The sequence below is a fragment of the Lolium perenne genome, chromosome 4 (genome assembly GCF_019359855.2).
Source record: "Lolium perenne isolate Kyuss_39 chromosome 4, Kyuss_2.0, whole genome shotgun sequence".
NCBI classification, from domain to species: Eukaryota; Viridiplantae; Streptophyta; class Magnoliopsida; order Poales; family Poaceae; genus Lolium; species Lolium perenne.
In genome coordinates, this window is record NC_067247.2 from 364155203 (window position 1) to 364171066 (window position 15864).

The 15864-nt window shown below is 45.2% G+C and overlaps 1 protein-coding gene and 1 non-coding gene across 2 annotated transcripts; both read right to left on the bottom strand.

Moving 5' to 3' along the window:
• Positions 1–714: 714 nt before the first annotated feature.
• TRNAL-AAG (transfer RNA leucine (anticodon AAG)) lies at positions 715–795 on the bottom strand. Its single transcript has one exon. It is a non-coding gene; the product is annotated as a tRNA-Leu (tRNA).
• A 1293-nt stretch (positions 796–2088) lies between these two features.
• LOC127296730 (probable lysine-specific demethylase SE14) lies at positions 2089–13252 on the bottom strand. Its single transcript, XM_051326928.2, has 7 exons — positions 12197–13252; positions 12046–12124; positions 11888–11955; positions 11537–11687; positions 6805–7421; positions 5598–6017; positions 2089–4655 (listed from the first exon to the last, which is right to left on the bottom strand). Exons 1-7 carry the CDS (start codon positions 13146–13148, stop codon positions 2410–2412), a joined length of 4533 nt encoding a protein of 1510 aa, XP_051182888.1. The 5' UTR covers positions 13149–13252; the 3' UTR covers positions 2089–2409.
• Between the last annotated feature and the right edge of the window lie 2612 nt (positions 13253–15864).

Consider the following 15864-nt stretch of genomic DNA (forward strand, 5'->3'; position numbering starts at 1 on the left):
TGGGTAGTGAAATCCGATCCGTGGGATTGTTTGGAAAAAGAAAAAGAAAAAAAAAATAGCAAACTTCCTCTAGTGATCTCTCTAATGGATGTGGCTCACAATTGTGCATATCGGGTTGTCGATCACCCAATCTTTAGAACCTATTTTTAGTTGTATCAGCTCGGTCCATAGGAATAGAGAATAGCATATGCCCTACTTCTGCAGCTCCACAATCTCTGCTCCCATCCCCTCCTTATGTACTCCAGATGTTGTACTATGTTCATGCCTGTAAAAATAGGCAGAAATTGTAGTGGCGTCTATCTACGCTCGGGCCACTGTCCTAGGAGGTTTCGGACTAGGATCTCCCTCTACCAACAGGCTGCCGCCTCGACTCGTGTCTTTCATCTAGCGCGCACCACGAGATCTCCTTGTCTTGACGCCCGACGACGCTGCACACCACCATGGCATGGATGCATGCTATCGTTCATTGGTGTGAAGTCTGAACAGTCATCCTAGAAGAACATGGAGGCAAGGCCGTAGGGGAAGGACGGAAATATTTTGGATATAGATGTGTTTATTATTTACCTGGTAGAAATTCGTGTTGTCAGAGTTGGAGCGCTTATGATTGGTGGTAGATATTCGTGCTGGCTTAGATTCGAACATGCTCAGCTCAGCTGAATGTTTTTGTGTATTTTTGGTTGAGAAAAAAAAATGTTGGCCAAAAATATAAAAAGTTGACCAGAGTGGGATTTGAACCCACGCCCTTTCGGACCAGAACCTTAATCTGGCGCCTTAGACCAACTCGGCCATCTGATCAGCTGTGCTACAGATGGCACTGGAACCTACACATACCCATAGGCAGGCAGGAAGGAAGCATATGGACCGCGTTCATGTTCCACTGCAATAAGCTTGCTGGTTATTATACCGTGATTTGAGGACCCATGTCCGCTCCGTGATCAAAAAAGTATGAAGCATAGGCCCTGAAGTCGGCCGGAGAAACTTGAGCCCCGGTGGCTTAGGACATCTTCAACGCGGCAACCTATCCCACGCCCACGCGTTCGGATGGATCCAACCGGACAAAAACGCGGTCCAGCGCGCGGACACGTTCCAAAAACGGATGGCCGCGGTGTCCGGGACGACCCAAAGCTGGCCAAAATCTGGGCCGAGTTTGTGTGATCGCGAACACCGATCGCTAGCCGCTCGCGTTCTCCCCTTGTCCGCCCCTGGCTCATCTATCTGCCTCCTAAAACACAGCCCCCTCGCACACATCTTCCACCGCTCTGCCGCCACTCCAGGACCGGCGATTTGGAAACGCTGTCGACGCCGGCAACCGTCATGAGACACCGCCAAGCGGTGCAGAAGCATAGGTCACACGACCCCGCGCTACTTTCACGGCATCGTAGCAGAATCGGAGGATGTCGTCGCATAGTTCACCTTGGATGTGATTCGTGTTCCCTTCTTTTGGACACGAATCACATCCAAGGTGCTGGCTCGATCGCAGGAACTAGCATAGTTCACCTTGGATGCGATTCTGCGATTCGTGTTCCCTTCTTTTGGAGATGGTGCGGAAGCATAGTTCACCTTGGATGTGATTCGTGTTCCCTTCTTTTGGACAACTTTTATTCATTGCTAAAAGTTCATGGTAAAGTTTCAAAAAAAAAAGTTCATGGTGCAGGATGATCCTGCGTCAGCTTATTTTTCAAGTTTGCTTTGCAGGTTTTTGCCTAGCCTATCTTGGAGCTTTACCTAAAGCAGCAATGGCACTAAAGAACCCCCTCAATTTGTTCTAGAACTCTGAACTTAATAGTTCCTGCGACGGAGCCAGCACCTCCTCCCCCATCCATCAGCAACACCAGGCAAAATCTCTCTTCTGAGCCAAGATCGGCGTCATCATGTTGATCAGTGTTTATATTGTTGCTACTTTTCACTCAAAAAGTGAAGTTGTTGCTGGCAACGATGAGTTGTAGTTCTCACACATCACGTACATTATGCTCAATGACAGACAACAAAGGAAATCCTAGGCAGCAACTACATTCTGCTAACCAGGACATTGAGCAGCTACATAACACGTACAGACTTAAAATAGAACTGGGCAAAAAATCAAGCAGATTTCGAGAACATACTGGCTTCATAACATTGATAAACTTTACCAGGGATTAGATACAGCACTGAACAGACCAAATAAAGAATGAAGGGATACTGTCAGTTGGGATATCAGCTTATGCAAATCTACATCTGGATGCAGAAGGGGTAAGCCTCCTTTTGTACCCCAAAATTAATTCTACTTTCTAGACTAAACAAGGCACATTGTTAATAAAGGAATTAACACTAGGCCTACCAGCTGTCAGTCGTTGTGACCTGCTAGCCCGCTACAACAAACAATGCAGTAACAACAAAGCAGCTGGAGCTTTTGCCCCCAGCTGCGACCAATCAATGATGATTATACTTCCTTCTATGACGACTGTAGTCCGAGACATACCTAAAACTCTGCCCGCAGTCAGGAGCGGAGCACTTGTAGGGGCGCTCTCCCGTGTGGACCCTCACGTGTTCAGTCTGTGCCCACAGCCACTTGAAAGTCATCCCACAGCCATCCCAGGGGCACTTGAACGGCCTCTCGTCGCTGTGGACGCACTGGTGACGCCTCAAGTATTTGTGCGAGCCGAAACGCTTGCCGCACGACTCCTCGGTGCAGATGTTGTGCTGGTGAGCACGGAGATCGGCTCTGCTCTCAAACGTCATGTCGCAAGATTCAATATCGCACTGGAATAACTCCACCACCTTAGTCCTTTTACCCTTAGTTGCAGCTGAAGCTTTTACGGTTTCAGTTTGGTCCACCGTCTCTTCAATTACTGAAGGTTTAGACCTGGGTCTCAAGCTCTCGCATGGGGAGCGGGCAAAGCTCCCAAGACTTTGTGAACTCTCAGTTAGTAACTCAGATTCCCTCTTTCTTTTGCGCTTCCGCTTGCGTCTAACATAGTATATGATGTCTGTTCTTTTCGAGCTTCCAATGCTTCTAGACACTAAGTCTGGTTGATCACCATACTGATACTTTTTTGGCGCACCTGAATTTTCACCTGTTTTGGCCACACAATTTGCTGAAATGTCAGCTATTCCTCTTCCACTCTTCAAACCCTGGCAGTTCCAGACACCAATTTCTTCAGCATTCTCTCTATTAGGATTCTGAATACCAAACAATCTATCAGTTGCCAAATTGGACAAAGTCTGCACCTGGCATGAAAGAGATGTGCCAACACAAGAGCTAGACGTCTTTAAAACTTCATCTTGTGCAACATCATCCGCAGAGTGGTCATTGCTAGCCAGTGTCATTAGTGCCAAGGAAGCATTGTCAACCTCATCCTTTCCAGGAGCATCTGCTAGCATGGAGTCTTCTGCTAAAACTCCAAGTAAAATATCAAGAGAATCCGATCCTGCATGAACTGAATTTCTATTTTCTCCAAAGACTGCTTTCGGCGAAGCAGCTCTCACGCCCTCCAAGAGGATGACATCACTCTTTGAATACCCATGCTGTAACTCAGTGGGAATACCATTCTTGAGCTTCATGGCCTTGACACCAAAATGGCTGGTATCAACTTGTACTTGTTCTAAAGAATCGATTGGCATTTCTAGATTGTGTATTGCCTGCAACTCACCACTGACCACAACATCATCAGCAACAGAGGTCAGCTCATGATTCTCCTCATTTTCAGAGGGCGCTGCTTCAGTGGCCAAGTTTCTGTCAGCATTATTACAAAACTTAATGTTCTCCTGCTGCTGTTGAACTTGCAGCTGTTTATCTTTGCACTCTGCAGTAATATTATAAGAACCTATGTTTTCATGATTGCTGCTGCCTTCAGCAGTCATACCTTCATTGTCATGGAACTGTTGCACAGCCGTAGTCGCCGAACTAGTCAACTCATCTGGTTGGAAGACAAAATTCTGTTTGTCATCTGACATCGCAGGTGAATCATGAGAATTCACGGAACAAACTGAATCATCAGAAGTACTAGCACTTATGAGACCGTCAAGTTCACAGGTGCCAATACTTACTGGACCTTCACAAACTTGATGCATCATTGGATATTCAGCAAGAGCAATAGGAATATCACTCAGAGAGTGCATGTCTTGATCACTGTCCTCAGAGCACATGTACATATTAGCCATACCGTCGGCTTCTTGCAACCTACTTGGCTGAAGGGAGGCAACTTGCTCAGCAGTTTGCTGTTTTTTGCCATTCTCGTAACCATTTCCACAAGCTCCCATCTTAGTCGTAACTGCAGGGTTAACTTTCTCAGGAGTTACTGTGGCATTATGACTGGAAACATGACCAACAACCCTGTATGGTGTTCGTGTTCTCCGGCAGAGCCATTTGAGATTTGGAACAACAGAAATAGGTGAAGAGGGCTTCTCTGTGGTATCCAATCTCTTCCAAAAGGATAAAGGGGGTTGCTCTTGACTCCCTGGTGTTTCTTTCCTAAGCTTGGCAAAATATTTCATGTTTAGACCCATCTGTGACGTCCAATCTCTACCATCTTCGTTATACCCCTCATCATCAATTGAAATGTTGATTAGATGTAGATCAGATTTGGATGCATTTGCAAGTGGAACATCTTTACAGTCGAACTGAAACTCGATTTCCTCAGCAATTGATATTGCCAATGCTTTTAGCTTCGTGTAATCTGCAAATATTTAAGGGGAATTTTTAACTTCAAGAAATACAACAATCAAATAAGAGCAGTTAACATGTCTAAAATTGTTTACAAATCATGACTCATAACAAGAGTTCAACCATGATGTTTGGACAGAGGAAAAAGGCCCAGCTAGGATCATTTCTATGCAGCTGCAATCAGCGCTCTTTGGTCAACAAATATGGAAAACGTGGGGTAACCTGGCAAGTGCTCCCTGGATTGCTTATGTTGTGTGACAGATGTGTGCAATCTTTGAAAGTGATCCTTTGACCTAAAATTTGGACTTGGGTACCATAAACATTTGGGGTGACCTTTTTTACTAAGTAAACAAGTATACTGCTTGACCCTGTACTCACTTTTATCTATTCTCAGTCTATTCAATCATTGCATTTTTCTGTACTGCTTTATATAACAACCAAAAGGAAACCCGTTCACAAAAATAGAGATAGATTTAGCAATTAGAACAGTCAGCTCACATGTAATCTGTCATTTACATGGATAGCAGATAGGACTACAATTCACTTGCATAACACTATCCAAATCGAGCAAACACCGGAAATTGTAGTCTTAGTAGTCTATCCTCAAAACATATTCAGCTTGTTACAATTAGTAATTCAGTGCATCACTATTCAGCAATACCAAATTTGAACACTAAATTGCATGGTATATTCAAGAGTTTTGTCTTCATTGTGAAGGAAGCCATATAACTTATTAATAGCAAAGAAAATAAGCTCTACAGAAGGAGAAAATCTCCATTGTAGCAAGTATATTATAAAACAAAACTTTGACGGAACAAACTTGATGACAGAACACAAGTGTGTCAAACGAGGAGTTACTGATTGCACATCCAGTGTGAAGGATCAGGCAAAATTGCCTGGGGCATTGGCAGTCGAACAGAATATGAGAGCAAAAGAAGTTAGCATTATAACCTACCTGAATGGCAAATGATGAGGGAATGTGCACCACCTTTGCCTTCAAGCAGCTCCTCGATCTCAAGGGCATGCTGCAAGCAAAAGGTTCGTGGTCGTACAAATGCAGAAGTTATATTCCAATTGGTAGTGCCGGCACAACTTTCTAAGGCTTGCGCATCAATGTGATCTCTGCCAGTTTGTTTACTTGATTCTGTATCAAAACCATTGTTCGATATATTCGTCTCGGCTTTCTCTGTGTTAATGGACGGATGAAGGGTATTTTCACTGCTGCAAGAATGTGAACTCTTAACATGAGGCGGCAGGGATCCATCAAGTTCCTTATCTGTAAAGTAAACGCCATCTTTATGTGAATTCCCGTTCTGATGACTGAAGTTAGCCTGTTCTACAGGGCTGGAAGGTCGATTGGCAACAAATGGGCATCCTGATAAATAAGGGACCTTGGTCAAATTTTCACACATGCAAGAAAAATAACCATATCATTGTGGCTGAACATAAAATACAAAAGACAGAAAAGTACAGGAAAATATCTACAGCAAGCAAGGATACATATTTGTAGATGGAAATCCATGCATGTTGGTAATAATTATGAGACAACAGCTAGGAAAGAAATTCAGTAATGTGTGAATGCATCACCAGCAAAATCAGCAAACAATACTCCCTCCGTCCCAAAATGTAAGGCATCTAAGGATTGGTCAAAAGTCAAACCTTACAAACTTTAACCAAATATTTAGAAAAAAATATTTACATCTACAATATCAAAATGACATATTAAGAAAATATACTTTAGGGTGAATCTATTGATAATGATTTAGTATTGTAAATATTTATATTTTTGTGTATAAACTTGGTCAAACTTTAAAAACATTGACTTTTAACTAATCCTTAGACGCCTTATATTTTGGGACGGAGGGAGTATGATTCTTGTTGAGAAGTAATATTAGGAAGGTAATATAGTGTTGTGTAGTAATAGGTTCATGATGTGCACAGTATAACAAAAAAAAACTACAACGAAATTAGTGATATGCTAAAACTTTCAATCCCACAAAGAAAATGGCAAGCTGCTGCCCCTGGCTCACACTAAAACAAGAACAAAGAGAAGTACTAACACTGAGAATACAGTTCTACGCAGAAAATATTTGCATCCCTTGATAATATTGCTAGCTTATTTCCTGCACCCATAAGAAAGCTTGGAAAATAAGCAAGGGTACCTGAATTGCCGTCATCAGAAGAACATGGAGGTACATTTGAATGGTTCCCTTTTTCACAATTCAGCTTGAATCTTTCCCTATCAACAAGGGACATCTCTTCCAATGCTTTTTGGGAGGGTTGTAAAATTGCCATAAATGGAAAGCCAAGAATTCCGCAAGCAACACAGGTCAATGAGCCAGAATCAATGCTCAAATCAAAAGGCAGGTCACTGTCCTCATCAGTCTCCGTATCAAGTTTTTGCCCCTCGGAAGCAGACATAGCATCAGACGATGTGCTATCCATAGACATGCATTTAGGTTGTATCGCAGGCATACGTACAATACCATCAGATGAACCTTTTTCTCTGGGGATAGATTCGATACTGTGACCATCACCAGCCTTCCCAGGAGCTTTTGGGCCAGAGGAGCAGGAATGTAGAGCAGTAGAAGATGGCAGTAAGTCCGGCTCCCATAGAACAGCATTAGAAATTAATTTCTTTTTGAGAAAAGAACACAGAAGTTCATTTTCACTAATCATATCCTGTAAAAATTCCTGTTTGACCAGTAGTTCTCTATCTTCTTTTCTCCGGTCTCTCAAACGAGAGGTTCGAACTCCATACAATAATTCTCTGGGGGATCTGAAATTTTAAAAAAAATCCACTATATTTCAAGTTCTGAATGATAAACATAATGAGCATTTGGCAGACTCATGTTTCTGGTATGGACAAAGCACTAAAGAGAGCAATAACTACGTCCATAACTATACGGAGACCAAGAGAACTAGAGATAGTAGGTATAATGTACATCATGCGTGCATCTTCTGTTAAAGTTTCTTTGTTGGTCAGGATGCGCCAGCAGTCCAGCACCAACTCGTCAGCCAGTCTTTGACACCTGGGGGGCAGAATTATTTCGCGGAAAGAAAGGTGCCTTGGTCGTTTTTCTTTAAAAAGTGCCAAATGGTTCTAGTCCTTGGTTGGCAGAGTTTTTTATGTTACATTTTTTCTTAACCAATAAATGTCCAGCACAGGAGGCCAGCAGTCATGATTCTTTCCAAAATAATTAGAACCGCATTTTTTTTAGAAACAGGAACACACAACTCTCAATAATCTAAAATAAAGTTGCTGACATTGTTAGTGCCTTTTGTGAAAAAGTCGCTAGCTTCCCAAGAGAAACTGGCATGTTAATGGACCCTAGGACACTATCATTGATGGCTTTCCTGCCATTCTGTTTAGACTATATGCCAAATACATGTTTTGGGCATCTTTAGTGTTTTTCTGAACTCTTAAGAAGGTTTCAACTTTATTTTCCATGTTCAATTCGGGCAAGATACAAGCAAATAAAATATCATTGTATGGTATTAATGATTTTAATATGTATTATTTGTCCACTTACATATGAATTCTCATGTTGCATTTGAAAGTATCTGAGTGTTACCTTCCACCATCTTATCTCATCTATTCCAAAGAGTGGAATGCTAATGATAATTTGAAGCATCTTGAATTTATAAATGAAGGTGAAAAAATTAAAAAACGCTTGTAACTAGCATAGATTGCCAAACTCAATTTACAATTTATTTTAAATTACAATGCGGCAACTAGTGACTTGCTCCTACAAACTAGTTGGATAACAGTTTGCAAGCTTGTCACGACCTAGATTGCTAGGGGTGTAAACGGATAGGATAATTTCCGCACCGAAACCGGCGCCGAATCCGTTTTAAGGTATCCATATCCAATTTTAAAGGATCCGGCAGATAAGGATATCCGATTCCGAAGTGGTGCTCCGGATATGTTACAGGATACGGTATAGCAAATAGCATGCAGATATGGATTATCCAAAATTTAATTAGGATAATCCGAAGGTTTAAAACCGGATAATCCGATTTTTTAGTCAAAAGCAAAGGCCAATCTTCAAAGGTTAGTAGTTATTAAGTTACAAAATTCATTTGGCGATCATGTTTATATCCAAATTTCTAACAATGCTTGAGTTTTAGCGCATTATGTCTCTTTCTTCTTAACTGCACAAGACTAAAAGTTCAAATCTCTCTCAAGATTTGCAAGAACTATAACTATCTACCGATGAGAGCATATATCCGATCATTTTTGTTTCTGGCCCAAGTCAGCTCCATTTCCTATTCGAATCCGCACACCGATATATCCGCATTCGAATCCGAAACCGATCAATATCCGCCCCGATCTGAATCCGAGAAAAAAAAATTGGTAGAGGATATGGTATGAGCAAAATCTGATCCGTTCCGTTTACACCCCTATAGATTGCGGAGGTGATAGTACTGAGAGGTGGGAGAAGGAGGCGAGGGAGTTTAGGCTTGAGAGCCAGGGATAGATCATGCTGGAGGTGCAACCTCTGCTTTTCTCTCTGTTTGTTTCCTTGATAGCAATTACACAAGTACTCCCTGGCTTATATAATATAATAGCCAGCCGACAAGAGATAGAAACCAACTCAACTAGGACTCCTGATTCTAAACGTATTCTAATACTTCCAAATAAGGAAACTATCAAATCCTAAGATAGGAAGGTTTAAATCTACTGTATTGATTCCAAACGTATTCTAATACTTGCAAATTAAGGAAACTAACAAATCCTAAGGTAGGAAGGTTTAGATCTGATGTATTGCTTGCCATGTGTGACATCACTCACCCCTTCGACAAGCAACTCGTCCTCGAGCTTGAAAGAAGACTAGTCTGCCCAAGAAGAATCAAGAATCGGTGCTTATTTCCAGCGGATCAGGCACCTCCTCTTCGGAAGAATCCACCCAACAAGCATAAAGACACTTGCAACGATGGCCAGGGGTGAACTTGTCGTCACTGTTGTAGCAAAGGCCTTTAGCACGCCGCTCGTCCATCTCAACTGGCGATAGCCACATGAGTGGCTGCCTATTTAGCAATGCCACTGTCCCCTTCGGAGGAGCCACGAGTGCTGGAGTAGATGGCCTGGCGCCTCCACAGGAGTTTCCCTTGGGCACCAGAGTGGTATCACTGTCATCTGGTGTGTCGTGCTCCTGTACGGGCGTGCATGATCCATGGCATCCTCTAGCAAAGCCAGGTACATGAGCTTGACGTCTGTGCGAATCGACTTATGGAGACCAGCCACAAACAGCTCCATTTGGTGCGCCTCTGTGAGCCCTTCGCACCTGCAGACGACAGTTAAGAAGTTCTCCACGTAGTCGTCGACAGACCCGATTTGGCGCAAGTTCTTGATCGCCACCAGCCCGGTGTTCCAGATTTTAGGCCCGAAACGCCGGTTCAGCAATGAACTGAAGTCAACCCATGGCGGTGCGCAAGCTTGAAACGGCGGAACCACAGCAATGCTCACCCACCAGATGATAGGATGCGAGCCACACCTTGCCACTTTCCAGTGTGCCCTGCCCACCAAAGAATTGCTCAAGGCGAGTGAGCCATGGCAGAGCATCTGCTGATCCATCAAAGATGGGAAATTCAAGCTTATGAGTTCAGGTTTCCACTCGCCGGTACACTTTGGATCAGAGGAGGAACTGCAGATGGGGGTTCTGCTTTGCCTGAGCGGAATCCTCCTTGTTGGGCTTTTCCAGAGCGGGATCCTGCTTGCTGAAGATTTGACTGGAGCTGCCCTTCTCTAGGCGTGCAATGGCAACCTGGTTGGCTGCGGCCTGCTCCTTGAGGTCTGCAACAGCAACCTGGTTGGCTGTTGTCTGCTCCTTGAGATCTGCATGTCCGCTTCAATCTTGTGGAGGAAGGTAGTCTGCAGGTCATCCACGGTTTCTTTCCGTGCAACAGCAAGCTTCTCGTCGACCATCTTGAAGATGTCAGCGAGGGAAGCCATGGTTGTTGATTATGGGGAAGATCCGAGGAGCGATGAATCTGATGCCAAGTTATCACGACCTAGATTGCGGAGGGGATACATGTGAGAAGTGGGAGGATGGAGGCGAGGGAGTTTCGGCTTTGGGAGCCAGGGATAGATCGTACTGGAGGTGAAATTTCCACTTTTCTCTGTGTTTATTTCTTTGATAGCAATTACACGAGTACTCCCTGGCTTATATAACAGACAGCTGACAAGAGATAGAAACCGACTCAACTAGGACTCCTGATTCTTAACATATTCTAATACTTCCAAATTAAGGAAACTATCAAATCCTAAGATACAAAGGTTTAGATCTGCATTGATTCTAAACGTATTCTAATACTTGCAAATTAAGGAAACTAACAAATCCTAAGATAGGAAGGGTTAGATCTGATGTATTGCTTGCCTTGCATGACAAAGCCACATGTTAAGCACATGCAACCTTCAACAGAATATAAGCTTTGAGTAGTCAAGTAATGCAAGTTGGATATTTGCATCAAGGATGTTCTACTGTAGAACTCCTCTCCATGTTCCAATAGCAGCACTTCTATCAAAGTGATATGGTTCTTATTGACTGGGCAGATATATTTTGTCCGTTACTTTGGTTTACCAGAGTATGTTGGCGCCTAGCGGCTGCCCATGAAAGTTCTGATGTATGTACAAACACTTTGAACTCGTACATAATCATTTGATCAGCCAGGTCTAACAATTGAATCCCCGTGAGTGTTTTTAAAGCACACACGATAATTTTTTAGATAAGATGTATGGACAGTCAATTTGTTAGACATAGCTAACGGCCAGCTGTAGCAATTGGCTTTATTTTTTAGGAACCATTCAGCTAGTTTTGGAAGACAAAAAGTTACTACTAGTATTCTGGTACGTTTATCTGCATGTTGAGTGACTGAAAAAACAATGTTTACCTGGATATAAAGGAAACTGCTAGCAAATACAGTAGCTGTTGATGAGAGAGCATTGGAAGATAATTCATGACAGCTCTTCGAACCGCAGCCTCTTTGGCAAACTTCAACCACTGGGGAGTTGCAAAGTTGGCAGCTTCTCCGCAATTAAATCCTGCAACGTAACAGTCAGATCATTTAGAAATATATTAATTAAATGCAAAGAAACAAAGTAGCGCCATGCATAAATTTAGAGCTTAGCTTAGCTTAGCTGGAATGGAATGGATGGTTCAACAATTAGCAGAAGCATGATGGATGAAATGCTGTAACAAGGAACAGGCCGCATAATGGCTGGAATTGGATGGTGGTACTGACCATGACTAAATCCAATATGGTAGGCCCTTGGAAATGTCACCACAAACTCACCAGGATACTGTACCAATCTGAAGCAAGCAGAATGCATATATGAGTATAGAAATGGAATGGTTTATTGATATGAAAACGTTGAGGGGTGGTGATTTGAGAGATTGTACCTACAGCAGGGCAGACCAGCAGCGACGATGACCTCGGGGGACATCAATGTCGTTTTCTCCCCGAGCACTGCCAGCGACGCTGCACGAACAAATAATTAGAGCCATCATAATACTACAATATATAAACACGAGAAAATAAAAAAGGAAGTACCAAGGTGGTCAGGATTGCCTCCATATCCATGCACACGGATAACTTCCTCGAGCTCGGCAGCCCGATCCCCAGGAACAGCATACCACGTCTTTGGCGCGCCGGTGTGGAGGAAGTTGAGACTGTGCAGCTCATGGTCCTCGATATGCCAGGCGAACCAACTGAAGAGCATCCCAATGTAGACCATGGGAGAAGTGACCCCCGGAACGTCGTCGGGCATGAAGCGGGTGAGGGAGCCGGGAGCGCGCGCAATGGCCTGGAGGTTCCAGGGGCTGCTGGACAGCCTCCACCCTACGGACTTGTCCTCCGCCGCTTGTTGGTGGGTGGTCCCAGGATCCCGTCTCCGGTTGCTGCGCAGATGCGCTTGCGAGGAGGCGGCGAAGCCGGATCCCGGGACGTCGTTGGCGTACTCGACGTAGATGGGGCGGTCGGCGGACGCCTTCCAGAAGAGGGACTCGACGTGGAGCGGGGTCGGGTCGCGGAGGCCCGCGAGGTGGGCCTTGGAGAAGGCGCGGGACTTGGCCTCGAACTGGTCGAGCGTGTAGCGCTCGCCGCTCTGCCAGACCTGCTTGAGCACCTGCGGCGGCGGGCGGCCGCGGCGCGGGGTGCCGAGCTCCTGGTGGCGGGTGGTGAAGACGGCGGCGGGGGGCGGGGGCGGGGGCGGGGCGGAGGACGAGGTAGGGTCGGGATTGGGGTCGGGGGCGGCGGGATTGGAGAGGTCGGAGGAGGCGAGGAGGGAGCGGTTGAGGCGGGCGAAGACGTGGCGGCGGGAGGGGCGGTGGTAGGGCGGGATGACCTTGCAGATGCCGTATTGGGCGGCGTGGCGCTCGACGCGGGTGAGGAAGGCGATGGGGTCGGCGAACTCGGACTCGGTGGGGCGGTACTCCGGGGCGCGCGGCAGGCCGCGGAGCCACGCCGGGACGGGCGGCTCCGGCTCCGGCTCCGGCGTCGGCATGGGAGCTAGGGTTTTAGGGGGCGGCGACGGGGAGCATCTGGGTTTGAGGTGGGGAATGGCCCAGACCCAGACCCTGGAGAAGAAGGAAAGAAATGTGGTGGACTCGCTCAGGTCAGCTTTGTGTGCGGTTGCCGGCAAGGAGGCATCCCGTCTCCAACAGGTAAAAATCCGGACAAGCTTTTGCAGTGAGATGGGACTGTTGGTATTTTCAGCTTGTTTTCCTTGTACTTCCACCAACAAGGTGATCTATCAAAATTTACATGTATCAGAACTAGTTGAATTGCCCGTGCGTGCCACGGGATAAAAAACAATTTGGCGGGCGGAGCAACGGCGTAACTCGTGGAGGTTTAGGTCTTCCGCGTCTGCGTCTCTCCCAGGCGGCGGCGGCGGAAACTTTCCTGCTCCAATCTCCGGCATCTGCGTTGGGCCCCTCTCCTTCCGCTTGCCGCTCCGGCGGTAGGAGGGAGGGGGACCCCGTTTTTTGCATGGTACTTAGGGCTAGGAGTTCTCTGGCATGGCGCTCCGTTGGGGTGGTGGGAGCGGCGCACGGGCAAATAAATCTGCCTCAACTCTTCTCCCACACCGGCGCTGTCCTTCATGGCGGCGTCTCGGAGTTGGTGGCACTGTGTGCTTGCCGATCTTTCAGATCGGTGGCTTTAGGGTTCATGGATGGTGTCGGCGAGGCGGCGGCGACGACTCCATCAGATGGTTTTTTTCCTCCTGCTCTGTCCCCGTTGCTGCGGCGTGGTCTCCGACGCCAAGGTGGAGCAGAGAGGATTCGTCCAGGAGTACGTGCAGACGGTGGTGCATCTTGGTGATTGGAAGATGGTGCACCTTGTGGTGGGTTCGTGGTTGAAGGCTGATGGTTGGTTCCCTACTCCGACATCGTCGTGCGTGAGTGCCGATCTTTGAAGTTCGATGGCGTGTCCAGGGACATGTTGCCCTGGTCTGATTCTTTCAACGGCAATGGTTTGTCCTATGGCAAACTACATTGGAGGTCCGAAAAGCTGATGATCAGCGATGGAGCCGCGTCGAGCTCAGGTGAAGAGGTGATCTGCCCATTTTTTCCTTGGTGGCTGCTACGGTGGTGCCAAAGAAGATGGATAGGCGTTGGTTTGTCACATAGGTTTATCCTATCTTTCCAGATCTGTAAGATCGGTGTATACGTACTTTGTATCTCGTCTTTTATTTATCAATGAGAATCGTATTACCATGCAAAAAAAAAAAAAAACAATTTGGCCTAATTCAAAAATATGACTTCCCATGTACGCATTGTTTTGATTCAAAAATATGCCTCCTCCCTCCCATCCCTATTTCATTCCCGCAGTTTCAAAAATACATCATCTCTCTTTAACATGGCCAATGTCATCTCTCTTTACCTTCAAAAATATGTCAGCTCTTTTTACCATGGCCTAAGCGCCTTTTCAAAGGGCTAGCAAATCTGCTAAATGGCCCTCAGCCCTAAAGATGATGCGGATTGTTTTGTTACAAAATGATACCGTTCTCCTACCACAAGAGATGAGTGAAGATACGCATAGTGCAATTATAATGTATGTCGGTCATTATCCTTCAATAACATAGATAACACATTTATGACCGTAATAAACTTAAATAAAAAATAAATAGTGCTCAACTTTGAAAATTTAACAAAAAAAAAACTAATTAACTAAAATGTCTCCCTTCCTTACACTTCTCCAGTTTCACGGTGGTCTGCATGGTGACTTACAATGTACATATTTAACTGTAGTGGATAGATGGTGCATACTCATAGTCACAGTCATTTGCCTTGAACATTTAACCCCTGCCAGCAGCTCTTGTCGGGGAGATCTTCCATGCACACAAAGATGGAGAAGCCGCACCTCCATCATCGGCTTATCCTCCGCCGCTCATTGCCAGCCGGGTCGGTCCCCTCGTCCTTTCCTGGTGACCAAGAGTTCTCCCACCTCGCTTCTTTAGTCGATGGAATGCTCCAGGTCCCAAGAGTGGACAGATTTAGGCAGTAGATACTTTGGTTCAAGGTTTCAGATTTCTATCTCCAGGCAGAGTGAAATTTTGATCTAAGCGTAACATATATATAATGTGGATCTTAGTGATTGCACAATTCACATATTTTGTTCCCTTTGTTCAAAAGAATCATGAAAAGCATCTGGTACTTTAGAAAAAATACCACCCAGAATATGTGTAAACAACTTCGTCCAAATAAGAATAAATACTAACTGTGCCATATCTTGTTTATTCCTTATAACAGCTAAAAACATATATCTTGCGTTTAATGATACCGTTAACATGTGATCCCATAACAAACCAGTCAGGCGACTCAGGCCACTCCTATAACCTCGTTCTGCTCTTAAATTGACAGGCGGCGGCCCTTCGCGGCCTTTTGAATGTCCCGCGCGGTTCTCCGAAGTGAGTTGCTCGATTGCACTCGTCACAGAGATCTTCGAGCACAACAGGACGAACAAAATGCCCTGTCTTAGAGTGTTGTCCGCCACCACCATGTGCGCCATCCACCGTGAACCCCGTTGTCCTTTTTTTTTTGGAGAAGATGAACCCCGCTGTCTATGGAGGTAATGATACGCATCAAGGATCATACATAGAAAGTAAATTTGATCAGGCTTGTTAAGGCATCCTAACATTACGTAGTCACACAGATGACATGATGATTCAGAGTTTGATCATACTATGATTGCATGCACGTGCAAATTTTACGGAAGTA

Coding starts and splice junctions, on each gene's coding strand:
- LOC127296730 (XM_051326928.2), bottom strand. CDS start 13,148: ATGCCGACGCCGGAGCCGGAGCCGGAGCCGCCCGTCCCGGCGTGGCTC. Junction 12,125..12,196: donor AGGCAATCCTGACCACCTTG/GTACTTCCTTTT, acceptor TTGTTCGTGCAG/CGTCGCTGGCAGTGCTCGGG. Junction 7,422..11,536: donor GCAGTTTCCTTTATATCCAG/GTAAACATTGTT, acceptor TTAAAATTTCAG/ATCCCCCAGAGAATTATTGT.